Genomic DNA, 19985 nt, shown 5'->3' on the forward strand with positions numbered 1-19985 from the left:
TGTTCATTAAAACCAGCATTAGATTTCAGAGGGGGAGCAGGACCAGCAGACACCATTTTATTTAGCCTTGGAGGACACAGTTCAAGTCCCAGCTTGCCACCTTTTGTGACTCACCATTTATTATGAGGCTCCACAAAAGCCTGGCTATGCTTTCTGCCTTCCACAAAACCTGACTCTCACAATAAATACATAAATCCACTAATGTCTGGACAAGTGCTCAGATGAGATGAAATTTCCAACTTTCAGTTGTCCTACTTTCTCCATAAAACAAAGCAAGGATCAAGCATTGGACAAGACACAAGTTTTAAAAAACAGAAAGAAGAGAATGCTGCCAGTCATTGGCTTGGCCATTTTCTCCCCAACTAGGCTTTATGAGTGATTAATTTTTCCATTAGGGATTTGAGGCTTAGCAATTCTCTGAATTATTCAGAATGAGTCCAAAGTTCATTTAGGGAATCTTGGATGAATCAGAACATTTCCAGGCCTCTTTTTTCTTAATATCCCCAAGCACTTCAGTCCTGACTGTGTAAGAGGGAATCAAGCAAACTCTGGGCAGAGCAGGGCACATCCCAGCACTGCTCCATGGGGAATGCATGTGGAATTCCTATTTTTCACTGAGTACTGATAGCAGCAGGCTCCAATCGTGTACAGACATACAACTTTTAAAGAGTTAACTATTAACACCTTCCACAGGCTCTTCTGTGCACTCACATTCAAAAGCCTCCCAGAAATGGAAGAATATTTTTGGGAATATCCAAAATCTTAGGAGGGAGGGGGCACATCCAGCGAGCTGCAGAAAGCAATTCCAGCTGCAGATTGATCTGGAATCTGATGGACAGATTCCTGCATGTATGAATACCTGCAGGTAGAGACTGGTGGGGTTCAGGGTGTGTTGGACATGCAGACATCAGGAAAAGCAGCAGTGCAGGATCTGCTCCTGCAGAAGATTGTGTGATCAGAGAGCTGTGGCCACCTCGTGATTGAGGAACCACCTCTGCCCACATTGTAGCCATGGAAAGCTGCAGGCTCTGCAGATCTATTATTCTTCTGGCAGAAGAGGAGGAAAACAGGCCCTTCAGATACAAACAACAATTAAATAGCAAGTGATATTCCAACAGACACTGATTATACTCTGGCCATGAAGTTAATTTAATCTAATCACATAGGACAGATCGGTGAGCCAGCTGGATTCATCCTCCATCTTTAGCAGGAAAAAACTGCACCCCTTCACCAACAGAATACCAAAAGCTTTTCTGCACACTCCAGATTGCACCTCTAAATAATTTCCATATTCATCCAAAGTATGGTTGGTAGCAATCAGAAAGTTTTAGGAGCTACACTCTGTTCCCAGGCTCCCACTGCCAGTCAGCACATCAGAGATCATTGTTGAGAGCCATTCCCAAACATGTTGGGAATCTGCAATTAGCAGCATTAACAATGGGATTTCACAGATGTAGGTTACATGCTTTCAGAAAAGAAATGGCAGTTGCTGGCAGTGGGGAAATACTTAAGAACTGCTTATCCCCTAATTAGACAAGGTACTGTTCTCTAAGTACTGAATGCTAAGCAGTGCTCCAGCATGTGCTCATCTTAACCCCACAGAATTATGCTGAATTACTAAGGTTCCATCCGAGCATTTCTTAGCCAAGGCTCCTTGCATAAACAGATGGAGCAGTTCTGCTGTTTCCGTGCTGACACATTTAGACTGCAGAAGTACAGGATTAAGTTCAAATTTATCATAAAATCTCTTTAGATAGGACGCTGTGGTCTTTGTGTCCTCCTCAAGTATGACAAACAGAAAGACAACACTGTCTGTGTGGTGTGTGAAACAGGAAAATAGATGGAAAGGTTGGGAGGAAATACTGGTTTAACAGCCACAGGGGACTGGGTGAGGCCAGAGAGGACAGCCATCCCTAGAGATTTTTATATTCCCCTGAAGAAGGGGTGATTCTCACTAGATGGATTCCCCAGGACACATTAAGGCATTGTGCAACTCACACAATGGAATTGCAGACACTAAATCCCACGTTAAATGGGTAAATCTGATTATGGGCTGAATATCAAAATACAGAAGGAAGTGATGAATGCAGGTTGAGATGATGCTGGGATATTGTCACTTGTGGGAAAGGCTGGCAAGTGGCAGAATATGCCAGATTCAGGCTGGATTTTTATCCCTGAGGCAACACAAAGAGGTTGGAACAGAATCCAGGAGTGGGGCCAAATCAGCCCTGGCTTTCAAATGTAGTCTGGAGAGAGATTTCAACACTAGGCATCAATTAATATGGCTGGAACATTCTGAGGGGACACTCCCAGAACCCAAACAGGACATAAAGAGAAAAGGTTACTGGCAGAGTTGGTCATAGTCATGTGCAAATACACATGGCTCCTACTCATGAGACAAGACTTTCTCTAGATTGCAACTTCCATAGAATATCTGACAAGATTTTCCCTTAAATTTTAACTTCTATAGAATATCTGAGAAGATTTCCCTTAAATTGTAACTTTCATAGAATATCTAACAAGATTTTCCCTTAAATTGTAACTTCCATAGAATGTCTGACAAGATTTTTCCCTTAAATTGTAACTTCCATAGAATATCTGACAAGATTTTTCCCTTAAATTGTAACTTCCATAGAATATCTGACAAGATTTCCCTTGAATTGTAACTTCTATAGAATGTCTGACAAGATTTTCCCTTAAATTGTAACTTCCATAGAATATCTGACAAGATTTTCCCTTGAATTGTAACTTCCATAGAATATCTGACAAGATTTCCCTTGAATTGTAACTTCCATAGAATATCTGACAAGATTTCCCTTACATCATAGCTTCATAGAATATCTCTCCTCACAGATATTGGAGGGCTGCTTCTCTAAGAAAACCAGAATAAATCTTCAGGTTGTGATTCTCAGAGAGTCAGATCTTCACACATAAACCAATCCCTTGAAATTTAACTCCAGACCTGTCAGAGACGTCACAAACTCCTCAGTGGCTTTAGTAACTTCCAACCAGAGAATGATGATCCCCATTTTGAAACTTCTCCTAGATTTCAAAATAAAACCATTTGAAGGCAGCAGAAGGAGCAAGACTTGCTAGTCTGAGGCACAGGACAGCCAAGTACCCAACTTGCTCCTGCAAGTGCAGTTTTCCTACTCTGAATTTGACAATCTTGGTTCTAAACTCACAGCTCCTCCATGTAAGAGACTCCCTCAAGTATGACTGTGTTAAAATTTAATTTTGTGAAGAAGCATCATATTTAAATAAAATTAAATTCCATTTCAGTGTTCTGATCTCTCTGCAATTACACATTCTGGTTCTTTCTCTCCCACTGGCAATCCATATTCACATCGTGTGCTGCTTAAAGTGCAGAGCAAAACCTTTCCTCAGCCACTGACTTTCAGAAGGTTGTTCAACCTTTCTCCTCAAGATAATTTGTTTTTATAATGGAAGATTTAAGTTATACTAATATATTGTTGGGAATATAATGAGAATGCTGGCAATTGAATGTCTAAATACCAAATCAAGACAGTAGATCAGTCATTTTTATCAAAGTTTCTTTATACTTGGGTGAAATTATAGGTCTGTAAAGGTACCAGGCTTAATTGCCTGTGAGCCACTGCCTTGCCTGCCTCTCTCCTAAATGCCAGGACACAGAATCTCACATCTCCCTTTGTTACATGCAGGGGTGTGAAGTAAACAATTCAATCCATTCCTGAACTGCTTTATCCCCCAAAGGATGAGGTTTGTTTTACACTAAAATTCAGGAGAGGGAAAGAAAGGACAAAACATTCAGTGGCCAGAGCAGAACAAGAATCACCAGGGCACAGAGCCAGAGTGTAAATGTGTGCTGCTGTTTGTGTGCAGATGTTTCAGCACGTTACAATGTCAGATAAGCAGACCAATATGAAAATTTAAATTACACATTAATTCATTCCCACGTGCTCAGACTTGGAGCGAAACGTGAAGGTTCTGTAAACTCTAAATTACACATTTAAACTATGATTTTCCATTTTTACTTGTGGCCAAACTGTGATTACCTGGCACGGCACACACTGGAAGAAGCAGCCAATTTTAATACTTGGGCTCTTTCATTTGAATAAAGTCTTTATGAATGTTTAGCATCCACACCTGAAGATGCAATACATCTTCCAAAACTCAGGAAATCTGCATCACAAATTAAACCAAGTGCTCAAATGTTACAGCAATATCTGCATTGAAGATTGATTTTGATCTCTGCTAACAGATTAAAATTGCCTACAATCCTAGGTGGCACGTATAAATATTGAGCAGCAACATCTCCTTGGCCTTTTTTTGCTGTTGTTTTAATCTTTGCTATTTCTCTTACCTTTAATGCACCACGTTTTTCATTTGCTTCAAGGATGAAGATTTCTGCCATGTCCTCGGCGTGCTCCGACCGCGCGTGGACGAACAAGGCTTTGCCAACTTCTGAAACATTCTTGAGTGCAACCAAGTTCCCATCGAGTTCCACTGTAAAGTCTGGGTTAGAAACTTCAAAGTTCAATTTGTTGTTCCCCTTGCAGTCATCGAATTTCACTGGGGGTAGAGGAAAAAAAGGAAAAAAAGGAAAAAACACATAAGTATCCACTTTGGACAACAAGCCTAGATATCTATAGGTTATTAACCTGTCTAGAAATTTAGGAAGAAATGTCTTTCAAAGGAAAAAAAGTTTCAAAGAAATTCTGTATTTTTCTGACTCTCCCTTCACAAACAAATCTATAAATATGGACTTTCAGAAAGATGAAGAGGCTTTGGCCAGTGTAACTGGGTAGCAGGTAGAAAAAACACTTTGGGCATGAGCCTTTTGTGATCACTCCAACCAAAGGCACCCCCAGTTCCACAGCCTGAGCAGTGCCAGGAGAGACCTTGCTGTGCCTCATCACAGCCCAGCATCTCTAAAGGCTCTTCTGTGGCAAATTGCTTTCAGATATTCAGTGTATCTTTAGGCTCAGCACAGGCTGTTTACAGAATATTCAGCCCCAGGCTACTGGAAAAGTTTTATAAAACTGAAAAACAGGACTATAAGATTTCTTACTACCAGGATTGTCACACAGTTCATGAGCTGCACTGTGTCTAAGGATTGTGAGAACTTTTAATGGAACAGCAGCTCTCAATAATCTTGATTCACTTTACCTGGAAAGTTTAACATATTTAGGAGAGCTGGCATAAAGAGGAAAATGTCCCTAAAGCACAAGGATGTGAGACTTTGTCTCAAATATCTTCTCTGAGTCATTTTGCACAAAATACTGGATAAAATATTAGTGATTCAACTACCAGCTATATGAGTAAGAGATCTTCACCATAAACTTGCAGTTGCTAAATGAGTGTTTCAGGTTTTGACATCTCTGAACAATGCATTTGGAAATGAAAAGTTTTGCTGCAGACAACCTGTTTTGTATTCCCTACCTTCTCCTTGAGTTACTGCTTCAGACTTTTCACTTACCTATATGCTGTCACTACTTTTATTTTACATTTCACTTCTACTGGATCTTTAAAAACCACATTACAATTTCAGAACAAACTACAGAGAGTGATAGCAGCTACATAAAATCAACAACAATGGAGTTTTACTACAAAACAAAACACTTGGCATAATTGTTTAAACTCACTGTACAGACTTCTTGTACTGGGTTATTGTTTTTAAGAGAAGATAAACTCATGGCAAATCCCTAAACTCTTCCTGATTTTATAAACTGTCCTAAAGCAAGGAATAGTCTCATAGTGGGTGGCCACTCAACAGAAATCCTCTTAAATTTTGTGTCTCTCTCCAGGCAGACCAACGTGAAGACAAAGGACCTTGAGGAGATCCTTCCTGTCTGGGCATTCACTGGGATTTCATCCCAAAGCAGAACACATGGAGAAAAGGAACCATCCCTGGTTCCAGAATTTACAACTTCATTTTATGATGAATATTGATGAGATGGGTTGGATTAAAAATTAAACAATGCCAGAATCTCTAGCATTCAGACAGAATGAGGCACAAAAAGAGACGTGGGGCACTTATTTACCAAGGCAAGAGTGGAGGGTTGGCCTTGGGCTGCTCCCAGCCTCCCACCCTCCCACCTCTGCACAACTGGGGAGAAAGATGGAAAAGGTAAAGACAGAGGTCACTTACTAATTACCATCACTGGCCAAACAGAGATGACTTCAGGAAAATTAATTTAATTGCCAATTAAAATAGACGTGGATGCTGAGAACAAGACGAAATTAAAACCACCCGTGAAGCCCTGACCCTGTGAATTCACACCAGACAATCCTGTTCCCAAGAAGAGCCCAAACACTCACACACACACATTTTTCTGTCTCTGGCAGAAAACTCCCCCAGCAGCTGGAGGATCTGCTGCTGCACAAAGTTTGAGCTCAATTACACGTTTTTAACTAAAAGCTGCTCCCATTTCCTCCACTTTACTTTAGGGCAAGGAGAACTATCCTTGGATTCACAGTGGGACAGAAAACCAGAATTTCATCAGCTCATTTGCTGTTTCATTGAATTTTGCTGAAAGCTAGAGGGATTATAAATAAAAAAGAAACAAAACCTCTCTCCCGCTCAGACCCTGCAGTCTCTCCAGACAAACCCATCTCAGGCTCTCATGGGGCAGATCCTGCTCCAAATCTTGTATGAAGCAGAACCAGGAGGGAAAATCGCTGAATTTGGGAGCAGCAGCAGCTCAAGGCAGTTTCAGAGTGCTCAGGTGTGCTGGTGCTCACACTCCAGGCTGGAGCTGCTCCCAGGAGGGGTCTGTGCCCACAGCAGGACTGTGATGGGAGCCTCCCTGAGCAAGCCCTCCCTGATGAGCAATCACCTTTTGCAGTTAATGTTGGGTTTATGACAGTTGTTTTAACAGACTCACTTCAATTTCCTAAAGCTACCATCCAAAAAAAAAAGCAAAATTTTGCTTTCACCACAAACATGGGAAGTTGAAATACTCTGTACAAACCACTGTATAGATACTGCTTAGATGGCAGCCTTTGTGAATTCCAGGTCTCTTATTTTTTAATTCCCTAAAAAACCACAAACCCCAACCAAATAATTTTTTTAGAAAATGAAACAAGGTTTAGGAACTTGTTCTATTGGTGGCATCTCTTCCCACTGCAAAGGGTTTGGAACAGCATGACCCTCAGGGTCACTTCCAACCAAGCCAGTCTGTGATTCTCTGAATCAATATCTGCTTTTCATAATCAAAATCTGCTGCTGATTTACTATTAATAGCTCACAATTGGAAAAAATTAGCATTGGCCTCTGAGAAATTATATCAGGAGTAAAAACTTAAAAAATTTAAGAGCCAAAGAAAACTTAAAGAAGGTAATCTCTCAAAACCAAATGCCATTGTTCAGAGCTGTAGCATCACCCAGCCAAACCCTCCAAATCCCTCTCAAGAAAAGGCCAAACTTGCATTTCTAAAGCAGGGAGGAGCTGGCTGGGAGTGCACTGCTCCCACCTCTGCTGTTCACAAACTGGGATTCCTGCATTGCTGCCATCTGCATGCTCTGGGGAAATTCACAGACCACACACAGGTTTGGCACATGGAATCAGCAGAAGTGCTTGGATCTATTCTATACTCCCTTGGAAGTATGAATTTGGCACTTTTAAACCTTTTATACTTTGCTGTCTGCTCATCTTGCTTTATGAAACCCTGCAACTTCTCCCAAAAAGGGCAGAGGCAGTTATAAGATAGTGGGAAACTGGGTTTTTTTACCATATATCATCCAAAAGCACTGATGCTTTCAATTCCCAGTCCCACCACAGAAACAAGAGTGTTTGGTGAGGTTAATAGCAAGGGGAAGGAAAGGAAATGAAAAGGCTCAAGAAGTACTGATATGTAGGAGAGAATTAGAAGTGGGAGGAGATGAGGTGATCACAGGGATAGAGAACACTGAAGATTATTTGGCCTAAGGGCCAACAGGATGAAAGTGAAACTAATTTTTGAGAGAGTTGAAGGGAACTGGAGCCTTAGATAAAACCCCTAGTCTGAGCTTGGGATCAAATCTTGGGAAACTTGGGAAACACCTTATCAGGATGATGTTTTGTCCTGGACTGGGCTGAGCAGGGAACATCACCCCAGACTGAATTGCATTCCCTCACAGGGAATATTTCCTTAAATTCATGTGGATTCTGGGGAAGAGCCAGTGCAAATAAGCCAAATGTACCATACTGGAGCTGCCTGCAGCAAGCTCCAGGAGCAGCTACACAGCCTAAGGAGCTGGGGCTGACCACACTGACCTTCCCTGCTCTGAGCAGCTTCAGCCTCATCAGCTCCCTCAGACTTCCCATCCATGGCATTGCATCTCTCTCTTAACCAGACCTGCACATTGCTAATGCCCATTGCATAAAAGTGAAATATTGTTTTTAGTTCTTATTCTCTAGTGAAAAAAAAAAATCTTGCTTTGTACATAAAGGCAGTGTAGAAATCTCTGTGTAAAAACTATGAAGTGTGATTAATTAATTAATTACTGCTTTTGTCCCCCCCCAAAACCAACTAGTGTAGCAAGAAATGAGACAGAAGTTGTGGATATCAGCTGTGGAAGGTGTCAGCCTGAGCTGCAAAGGTGCTCTCTGAGTACCCAACACTCTGCTGCTGGCAGCCCTGATAACATATGGTCTGTGTGATGAGGTTTGTGGTGCTCATGCATTTGCCACAGAGATGAGGTGTGAGGAAAGCCCTGAGATGGATAATTGACATTATTCCCACTACCCACGTGCATTAGAACAGTTGGGTGAGTGGCAGCCACACACCCCAAAACTTCCCCTGTTCTTGTTCACCCTGTGCCTGTACAGCACTTGCAACAAAATGATTCATGTTTGGTGCTCAGGGTGCTACAAAAGTGCAAAAAATGAATAACAGCAACAGTTCAGCCCTAGCCCCAAAATAAAGCATTGCTAATGCTGAATGTCTCATTGACAAGAATTCAATGGGCAATTAAAACAGTGATCTAATATTCATATCAAGGTGGAGTTCTTCATTTACTGATGCATCTATGACTCTTTTGATGTTCCTAGTCATGCTCCAGCTGCCAAATGAACATCTTTATTGTGCCTAATATGCCACATGCTACGAGGCTGCCTCCAAAACTCCATGCAAGCAGAATGAAAACACTGCCAAGCAGCTCCTAGTGAAAAACATGAGTGTCATTCATCGCCCTCTGTTCATTTCTCAGCCTCCTGTGTTAGACTTTTACTCATTTTTGCAAGATTCAAGTGTGAATTGTCTAGAATACTTCCTTCCACTGAGCAATATTCATTTTTATCAATACCTGCATGCATCCCAAGGCTTTAATCACTGACTTTGAGCTATTTATCACCAAAAGACCTGTTGGAAAAACTTGTGCAGGACCCAAGTCCATTAGTGCAATGATGGGAAAAGTTGTAAATGGAAATAATAACTTTTATAGATCTCAGCAAGAAACCTCATGTTCCTGGATTCCTCCTTTCAGTGCATTCCTTTTTCCCTATCACAAATGTGAGGTTTCTACACCACTGTGATATTTATGATAATGACCCACAGATGTTTTAGAGGATACCACTTTAAAACATTTAAAGGTTAGCAGTCATAATTCTTGTAAACAAAAGAAAACAAGCTGAAATAGGTTTGTATTCAAAAGCATATGTTGGCCTGATATATTCCACTGCCAAAGTAATTTTTTTTCTGAGTTTAATTCTCACAAGTTTAATTTGTTTTGAACAGAAATACTGAATCCATAATTTTCTCTCTGGTGAAATCTCCACAGAGGTATTCTGAATAAATGAATACACTTATTTATCTATAAGCACACCAAAACTAACTCTGTATGTCTTTGTACAGGTATTCATATTTTTTTTATCATAAAAAGCAAGAAAATGGCTCCTGAATGAGGAAATTTCACATTGAAAATACAGACTCAATTACTCTATCTATGAATATTAGGATGCTTTCAGTAAATATAACCTAGCTTTGCTCAAATCTGTGGGAATTACAGCATCAAAGCAATATTATCCAGTGGATTTTTTTTCTTCTCCTTTCTAGCAAATAACTTTAGATTATATTGAAGCCACAAGTCAGAAGGTGTATTTGTGAGAGGTCTGGAGGTGGAAGGAAGCACATTGGAGCTGCACAGAGGTAACTTAACTTTCCATCCCAGCAGGGATCCCCCAGCTCTGCTCAGAGCCCTCCCTGCTCAGCCACATTTGCAAAGCATCAAGTCAGACAGAGGCTGAGCTTCATTAACTGCAAAGAGAGAAAAGTGATGGTTGAGGCAAATGGAAATGCTTCTGAGTGCTGTTGTTGTGGATAGAAATTCATAAAGCACTGTGACCTGGAGAGGCTCCTTTAGCAAAGAGCAGGGAGGAGAGCAGCAGCAGAGGGACCAGCACTCAGCTCTGGACAGAAAAACAGCAGCTCCAAACACAAACACCATGTGCAGAGGGGCTCCAAGGGCTGAGTTATCCTGCTGATGTGGGGAGGATAAAATCCACCAGCACAGATGGAGCACTGAACCCACCCCAGAACAAGAGAGGGAGTGCCACAACATCTGGAGCTGGGAAACAAACCAAATCCTGGAAATCCACCAGGAACCAGCACATCTGGAGCACTGAACCCACCCCAGAACAAGAGAGGAAATGTCACAACAGCTGGAGCTGGGAAACAAACCAAATCCTGGAAATCCACCAGGAACCAGCACAGCTGGAGCACTGAACCCACCCCAGAACAAGAGAGGGAGTGCCACAACAGCTGGAGCTGGGAAACAAAGCAAATCCTGGAAATCCACCAGGAACCAGCACATCTGGAGCACCTGAACCCACCCCAGAACAAGAGAGGGAGTGCCACAACAGCTGGAGCTGGGAAACAAAACAAATCCTGGAAATCCACCAGGAACCAGCACAGCTGGAGCACTGAACCCACCCCAGAACAAGAGAGGAAATGTCACAGGTACCAGCACAGGAGCTGGGAAACAAACCAAATCCTGCCTTTCAACAAAAAGGTGCACTAGGAGGAGCAGCTCCTTTCCCTGCCTTTGAGGTGCCTCCAAAAGCACCTCTGGAACACGAGGTCTGGCTGGGAGCCCAGAGCCTGTGTGTTTCTGCTGCTTTTCTGCTAAAACTCCTGAGCAGCAGAAGGAAAAATGTTGCCCCTTGACAATCTGAGGGCAGAGTAATGTCCAGACAAGACACTTTCAACAGTTAAGTCAGACAGGTTACTCCTAAAGATAAGATATTATCATTATTTCATATCTAAAAGTACCACAGAAATAATGATTTCACTGATTAGAAAACCTACTGGCGTGACTGAAGTATTTACACAAAAAAACTTATTGAACATTTAATAAAATGAACAAAATCAATTATATGAAAACCCTTTTTCAAGGTTTTTATACAGCTTAATGCTACATTCTAACTCTGCAGTAGAATTGCTACAGAATGATTTTTTTTTTAACAAATCCAACAAGCAACAGTGGGTTATTATCTTGCACTGCATGTTTATGATTTTCTTGCATTTATATAATTTCTTTATGTGCCCCTGAAGTAAATTACAATGATGACTTATTTAGTTTCCAGAGAGTCAGAAATTGAGGGAACATGAACAACAGCAAAATGTTCATCACAACACAACAAGAATTGCTTAAGAGAAATACACATTTATATTTGACTTCTTTGGAAGAACAAGTACTAAACAACAGACTTGGTCCCTGGGCACACTTTTCAAGTCTGAAAAAATAAACTGATTAGCTAAACTGGCAAACATCCCTGTGTGGTTTGTGTGTGATGATTAGATTTGTGCAGAGTCCTGTTATGATATAAAAATTAGGCCAGTTCATCTGCTGGGCACAGGGTGTTAATTCCTGCCCCTTGGAGAAACCTTGGAACACCCTTTTCTCTGGAGAAATGGTGCCTGTTAATAGGCACAGCTCTCTCTGTGCTGTCAGAGCTCATTAAAAGCACAGATGGGAGAGAAGTTCCTTAGATGAGGAAAGAAGGGATTTCACCCAAAGCCAGCTGCAGCCAAGGAAAGGTGTGATGTTCCTACCAAAGAGTCACATTGGTCTCTCTCCTGCATATCCTCTACCACTGACAGCTGTGGCAGAGCTGGAAAATCTCTAAAAACCTGAAATTCTGCAGCACAGATCACCTGAGCAGTGAGTGATACTGACTCAAGGCTCCCTTTGGGTGATGGGTTTGTAAAAACCTGAAATTCTGCAGCACAGATCACCTGAGCAGTGAGTGACACTGACTCAAGGCTCCCTTTGGTGATGGGTTTGTAAAAACCTGAAATTCTGCAGCACAGATCACCTGAGCAATGAGTGATACTGGCTGAAGGCTCCCTTTGGTGATGGGTTTGTAAAAACCTGAAATTCTGCAGCACAGATTACCTGAGCAGTGAGTGACACTGACTCAAGGCTCCCTTTGGTGATGGGTTTGTTGTGTGATTCCAGAGCCTGTGACTCCATCCACACTAAAACCCCACCCAGCTCTGCTCTGCCCCTCCCCTCACCCTCTGTCCAACCATCACTGGGTATCTGGAATCTTCTCACACCTCACTGAGCTCTGCCTCTCTTCTCCTGGCACATCACAAACACCACTTGGCTCCATCTGAGTATCACATCTGGTTCCCTGAGCTGGAAGAGATCATCTCTGCTCTGAAAACCTCACAAGTTGTATCAGCCAGGTCTGGACAAAATGTCCTTGCCCTGCAGCCCTGGGGTTGCTGTTTGGGGTTCCAGCAAGTGCCTGCACAGAGCACAGGTGAGCACATGGCACCCAGCTCCTGACTTCTTCCATGCCACTGCTGCTTCTTGCCTTTCCCCACCACGTCCCTCTTTCCTTTCTTCCAAAAAGGAAGATCCCTCAGCAGCATCTCGTGCTCTTCAACAAATTCATTCTGCCAACAGGGCTCCCTCAGCTGTCTGTGACTGCTGGAAATTACAGGAATACACAACCACTGCAATCAAAACTGAAGGCATTCCCTCCTCCCTGAGCAGACTGCACCAGCTACACATCATTTTGCTGCCCATTGTCTTATTTAGGGCAAAGACTTAATCAGGTGGAAGGAGCTGTAATGAGTTGTTCTCAGTTGGAAGTTATGTTGACTCATTCATTACAAGACAGAGGTGTTATTGACTGATCTCCTGGGTCAGTGGCTGCATTATAAGGCACTGCAGTACTGCAGCTGCTATTCTAAACCCCAGAGAAAAACTACTGCTTCAACAAAAATATTGTGTCAGGGAGTGTGCCTGAAGAAAAAATAAATAAATAAACAAACCCTTCAGATGTTATATCACAGACATTGATCATAAGGCAGAGCTCAGTTTAACCAGAGCTGTTTTGTCTCTGTGAGGGCAGGGGGCACAAACTGGCACCACATCTGTGCAGCTGCAGCCTCAAAGGAGCTGTCACACCTGGGGAGGGGTGTGACATTTCCCTGCTAATCCTGCATCGATTCTGAGCAGCCCAAATTACCCCAGAGCCAGCTCTGATATGTAGAAAAGGTCCTTTTAAAGTCGTTGGTTTCTGTGAAAGGGTTTCCCGTTGCAATGCAAATGATCAATAATTTTCCATTTTAGCAGATTTACACAACATTCTCCCAAGATCCCCAGGAGAACACAAGATGAAATTAACTTTAGATCTTACAGTGTCTTCACTGGCTGGGTCTGAGACACAAGCAGACAGAATCAAAGACATTCAGATGCATTCAATATGCTCGTGGCTCTGCAGATTGGTGTGAGAAGTTTGTCAATATGAAATTAATTGTGTCTATAGAGGAGGGAGATGGGACAGAAGCCTGAGTTTGTACAAGAATTCCCAGTGGGCTATAATGGATTATTTCCTTTGAATGCTGCCTGAACAAAGCTTGGAGGGGCAGTGCACTACTGACCATGAATTCCCTTGTCTTATTCACAAGTACACATCTGATCTTTGAGCAGTCACCCTAAGTGCTAACAACCCCAAATTTCTTGATAAATGTAATTTATTGAAAACTAATCAGTGGAGATTGAATTCAGGGGAAAAAAAACAACAAACCTGTGTCCCAGAAGTTTTAACTATATAAATAAAATCTGCCAGCAGATGTCAAAAAGTAACAAGAAGCAATCACTCACAGGAAACACCTATAGTGAAACCAGCCCAGAAAGAACCTTATTTACAGCAGCGTGTGTTTCAAATGCTTCCAAAGCCACAAATTTATTTAGTAAAGGTTTTTCATTAACTAGACAATTAGTCAAAGGTCTTGGGGATATTGTCCCTCAAGCTGACAATTAAAACTGTTTATCTTGAAGGCCAGTTTGTTATAATTACAGTGATCTACCATTTCTTAATGTGATCTGTCAAAACTTTTGCATTTTTTTTTTTTAAAGGCACAAGGTTCTGTCAGCACTCAACTGTTTTTCTATGAGTGTTAAATTAATCTAAGAAAAATTTTGATATTCTATTGGATGAGCAGAAGATTCACTGAGTTACACACACATTACCATTTTCCTGAGGTTGGGCCATTAGTAAGAAAGGCTAATAAATGATAGAAGTGAAATATGGAGCCTTGCTGGAGGAATGGAGTCTTTGTCTGCTCCTCTAGTGGCAAGTTCAAATAATCAGCGATCTGGGGCTGGAAGAAGTCATTACTATTGTAAAAAATATCTTTTGTTCTATACCAAACCCATGGCAGCTACTCACAGCATTATACACTTGTTTTTATCAGAGATGGGAGAAAAAATATTGCTTGAGATATCTCTCCTGCTGTGGCAGCACTTGGAGACAAGAAGTCAAAGGGCAGGAGCTTTTCATTAAATAAGGCATCACTACAAAGAGCTTTTCTGCACATTACCCACAGGTGCTGTGTGAGGCAATATTGCCTCCACCTCTTCAGTCCTGGGTCTTGGTTCCACCTTCTGTGTGCAATGACAACTAATCTGTAATTCAGCCACTGCTTCCTCACCTCACCACTCCAACAGAACCTAAACTGCTGGTCAGTGCACCCCAGGAAATGTTAAAAACCCCAAATACATGGATAAATGTACAGCCACCCTTCTTCTGGAGTGACAAAAATTATAAAATTATTAAAGTACAATAATGCTTCCTCAAAAGACATCCCCTGGAATAAAGTTTTCAGCTTGTGCCCTGTGAAATAATTTCCAAACAGCACTCAGTGGTGGGAGTTTGTTTCAGAAATAGAGGATGATGCATCATTTACAATACAGAAAAGGAAATGAGAGTGAGTAATAAATCCACTGTGCAATATTTTCCTTTCAAAATGGATACTGTAGGTTGCTGGCCTATTTTCCCAGCTGCTGAATGAGTAATGCCATGCCTGAAAATCTGCTCAAACCATTTATTCTGTAGATTGCTCAGCTCTTCTGGTGAAAAAGTGAAACAAAGCTCTTCCCAGTTCCAGGGAAAACCTTCTGGTTTCTCATCTTCTCCATCAATGAACCTGACAGAGGAATAACAATTCCTCTTAGTGGTTTTGCCAGGTTCTCTCAAGAGAGTTCCCTCAAACTTTTTTTAAGAGTCACCTGTAGAAAGCTTATTTCTCCAGACTGATCTGATAAATGTGCAAATAACTGACCTACACTCCTTCTCAGCCCTCATTCTGAAAATCAGGTTAATAAAATTAAGCCCTTGGACACTGTTTGTTAATAACTTTTAAGAAGGCCTTCAGAATCTAAACTGCACATAGTTTTGCAAACTGAGTTAGTAATGAGGCTTTTGTTTTACCCAAGTAACCATCCAATTTCAACACACAGATAATTCTATAAACCTCCTAAAAATCAACGTGCTAAAATACAAAATTTCTGAAGACACCAAGAACTGTGCTGGATTTTAAACTTGTTTAACTTATTGTCATCTCTTTGAAACAATATCAGTGCTTGCCTAACAGTTACAGAACCAAATAACCTTGGTTTGAATTTTGACTCTCACACTAAGATCAGACAAGTTGCACTGCTGAGAACAGTGTAATTAAAATTGCACCATGTAATCTTGCTCTGCACAGTCATTCCCAGAACAGTTTCTATTCACATCAAACAAAGCCTTTTATACTTTAAAGAAAGACAAGCTTTGGTATCTTCCACAAAAGAACTGACCTGAGGGAAAGTATATTCTGTCAGTCAGGATCACTTATAAGCAACCTGAAATTTGTTTACATTGATAAACCAAGGGAAGAACATCAGGCTACTGAAGTTTGTGCCTCTTTTAATAACTAAGGAGCAATGAAAGAAAATAAAACAACAAACCAAAAGCAAGAGAAGATAAAAACAGCTCAATAGTGACTGTTGGATGATCTGGGTGATGCTGTTATTCCTGTTTGCTGCTGAAATGGGTGGAATTGCTCCAGTTTAAACAAGCACTGCACATGAAGCAAAAGACAATGAAAAGTTGTGCCAATGGCTTCACACAATCTATATTTCAGACACAAACTTTGCTTCTTTGGGCCATTTGCTGGCTGGTTGTCACAGGGGGATGTCCCAGCTTCATCTGGCTCCGTGTAGGTGACGCTGCCAGCCTGGATTTGGACCATTGGAACCACCAGCTGAGACTGGGATCAAGGCAGTGCTGATTCCAAGCCTTTCTGTCACCTTCAGGAACATAACTGACAGTTTCCACAGGAAGTTGTGACCAGGGAATAAAGTTGTGTCTTGTATTAAACTCCACAGTCAACAAAAGAGTGCAGTGAAAAGCCATTTGAGAATTTTATTGCCAGATACTCTCTTAGATTTAATAAACTACAGTTATCCCTAAAATTAAGTGAATTCAAGCTGCCATCGTAGTTGTCAACTCAACAAAATTTGTGTCAAAGTCGAATAAAGGAAAGGAAACTTGATTTCTCATCTTCCCTCATTTCTTCTTAGGCTTGGTATAGAACCCACTAATGACAAATGCTCTGATGGCTGCACTGAGAATTACTCATACAGATTTCCTACACTCTCACCTCACTTTGCAGCATTAGAATGCAGAAACCTCAGCACATCTGTTTGAATAAGTGCCTCTTTTCCTTCACATTAGAATAACTATAATGATTATAATGCTTATGAAGTTTAAAGAGGTGAGATAATAATCAGTCAATCTTTACTTTGCTTCTGGTTATAAAGCCATTAAAAAAAAAAGAAAAGAATGCAAAAAACCCCAAACCACTGAATCTGTGCATTTTTCCAGCTCACAACCCCTCCCAGAGCATTAGTCTCTTGTGACAAATAAAGCTCTGTCCTTGTGTACACTGATATCCCTCATTTGTGCTCCACTTTGCTAATGGCTACAATCGTGACAAACAGAGAATTCATCTGGTAAATGTGAGTTGCCAAAAGTTTTCAAGTGACACGATGTAATGTATTTATGTAACATATTTATACACAGGGCTGCTTAGCAACTTTGTAGTGGTTCCATCCAGGAGCTGAGGCGTAAATAAGTAATTATGCTATAGCAGAGTGCATGAGACACTTATAAATATAGGAACAGAAAGGTTATCAGAATTCATCACCTAGCAACAAATATAATATCATCAGCTCCCCTGTCTAGCAGGCATCTAGCAAGAAATGCATTTTAAACTCTGCTGCCTGGCGAGTTAACTTGGGAGTTTGAAGTTGAAATGAACTCTACAGCTAATTAAACTTAGCTCAGTGCTTCTGGAGGCTGCTTGTTTGCATTTCAGCACATGCTTTATTCTGGAATAAACAGTTGCCATTCCCTCACCCACAGATGGGTCACATTCAAACGCTGACAGAAGCCAAGAAAATGAGAATACAGAGATGCCCTACACTTTCTCATGGCTCCCAAGAAATCGAGACTGGCTGGGTAATGCCTGTAAATACAGTGCACAGGAGCAATTCTGGGAACGTGCTGAGATCCCTCAGACTCAGAACATGATCAAACTGTAGCGTCAACATGGTTCCCACAAAGCAAATTTGGGGATGATTCCAATACAAAAGACTGGTTTTACAACTCCACACTTGTCTTAAACATTTCAAAGTGATGGATGTAATTGTTCACCAGATTCACTTAATAATAGACTAGAACTTGCATCAATGAATATTAACTAAAAATAAAATTAGTTTTGAAGTACCAAATGCTTTGTGTATTCAGCCTGACAGACAACTTTCATTCCCTCCCTCCCTCCTCTTTCCCCTCAGTGTTTTACATAAATACTCTGTTGTTACAAAGCCTGCTGTCTGGAAACTGATGAGGCTCATTATTGCACAGCCAATTGTACTGCAATGTAGAGTGATAGAGGTGCAGTGCTGCCACCATACTTCATTTTATTTTGTTCATCTCATATTATTTTTGGAAAGCAATTCCTGATCACCTCCAAGCCCTTTTATTTCACAAAACTCTTCATTAAAATTTCCTTCCAAAGCTGAACAAAACCAGATTTCATTACAGCCCTGAAAGATGTCCATTAATGCTTTGAAGTTCTGCCAGAGACAAGTCTGGATTGGGAACATCCTTCACCAGAGAAGCTTTCACAGAAGAGTAAATTACAGACAGAGAAATGGATCTTGAACTGGCAAAAACAACAAGTCCTTCCATCCATTTTCTAGACATGGAACAGTTACCTTAGATGAATTCCAGCTCCAATAGATGAGAACATTTCCTCACAGGAGCTGGACCCCAGCAGCCCTGGCTTAGTGCAAGTGGGTTACCTGGCCAACCATGACAAGCAATCAAGAAATAAAATACAGGCTCTTCACACCCCCCATCTGCTCCTGCCTTTGCAGACCAATCTCAGTTTGTGCACTCAGTCTCTGGGCTCCCCCTCATGACTCTCATCCCAGAGCACTTCCCAAATGAGCAGCCTGAAAGGTGCTCAGCTCTTGGGTAAATTTCCCTTTCCTGCCTCCCACCCCTCTCCTGCTGACACATCCCTTCCCTACAGCATTCCCATACAGTAACTGGCACTGAGCTGTGCTGCTCAGCTCAGCTTCCTTTCCAGACTTGCTTCCCAATTATCCATTCCTCCTCCAGCTTTCCAAACCACCAAAGGAGTAAACATTACTTTACTACTGCATTCACTTGCTGCTCCAGGAGGAGACTGCATTTCTCCCCCTTTCCCTTTGGAGTGTCTAGAGCACCCTCCTTTACAGCCATGGAAAATAAACCAGCTTTTATCTGTGTTAACACACTGGGAGCTCCAGGTAAATTGCTCATTTGAGGTCACACAGCAGGCACTTCCATAGATATGGAGCAGTTCAGGTTGGAAACGACCTTTGGGATCCAGTCCAGCCTCCAGCCCAGTACCACCACCATGCTCATCATTAAACCATGTCAGACTTCCACAGGTTTTCCCAGGGATGGTGGCTCCACCACTTCCCTGAGCAGTGTTCCAAAAATTTACAACCATTTCTGAGAAGGAGCTGCTGCAGAGCTCAGGGTGGCTCTCAGTGCAGGGAGCTCCACTGCCCATGGCTCTGCAGGGCACTGCTATAAAAGTTGGAATCACTTGCCTAGGAAGAAACTTGGAAATGCCAAAATAATCCATCACCGTGCCCAAAATATTCTCAGAAATTTAACTACCACCTGAAAGCACCAATTGACAATAGTGCCACAAAAACCTCCACTCTCAGGAGCAGAAAAGCTTTTCATAGACAAAGCATGTTAAATTTATTTCGTTGTCTCCATCTACAGAAGCCATCAGGTTTTTATTTACACTGAAATGGGGTTTGGCTACAAATACTGAAAATTAGTTTGTTCAAAATGCATCCTGAAACCAGGGACAACCATGGAAACTCCCTGAGAAAGCTCATCTCAAGGGCAAACACATGTATAAAGTGTTAAAAATGTTAGATAGGGATGATCAAATTGATATTTAGGATTAAATAAGGATTTTTAAAGTTCTATCGTACCAACATGAGCATTCACATGCTGAATGTGGACAGTAATATTTTAAAATATGAATTAGTGCATTTAATTGTTATTAGGAATGGGAAAAAATCCATCAAGAGGATTAAAATACCACATCTCTATTCCCATTCCCAGATATGCAGGATTTATATTTATAGACATGGACCAACCTCCT

The 19985-nt window shown here is 41.5% G+C and overlaps 1 protein-coding gene across 2 annotated transcripts in view; it reads right to left on the minus strand.

The window, feature by feature from the left end:
* Window positions 1-19985, minus strand: part of CDH13 (cadherin 13) — a 425128-nt gene that overhangs the window by 268900 nt on the left and 136243 nt on the right. For both annotated transcript variants that reach the window (XM_056500421.1, XM_056500420.1), the window contains exon 3: window positions 4346-4554. In XM_056500421.1, coding sequence (XP_056356396.1) covers window positions 4346-4554 — 209 coding nt within the window. The remainder of the gene's footprint in view (window positions 1-4345; window positions 4555-19985) is intronic.

Source organism: Oenanthe melanoleuca, chromosome 11 (assembly GCF_029582105.1).
Source record: "Oenanthe melanoleuca isolate GR-GAL-2019-014 chromosome 11, OMel1.0, whole genome shotgun sequence".
Lineage (NCBI taxonomy): Eukaryota > Metazoa > Chordata > Aves > Passeriformes > Muscicapidae > Oenanthe > Oenanthe melanoleuca.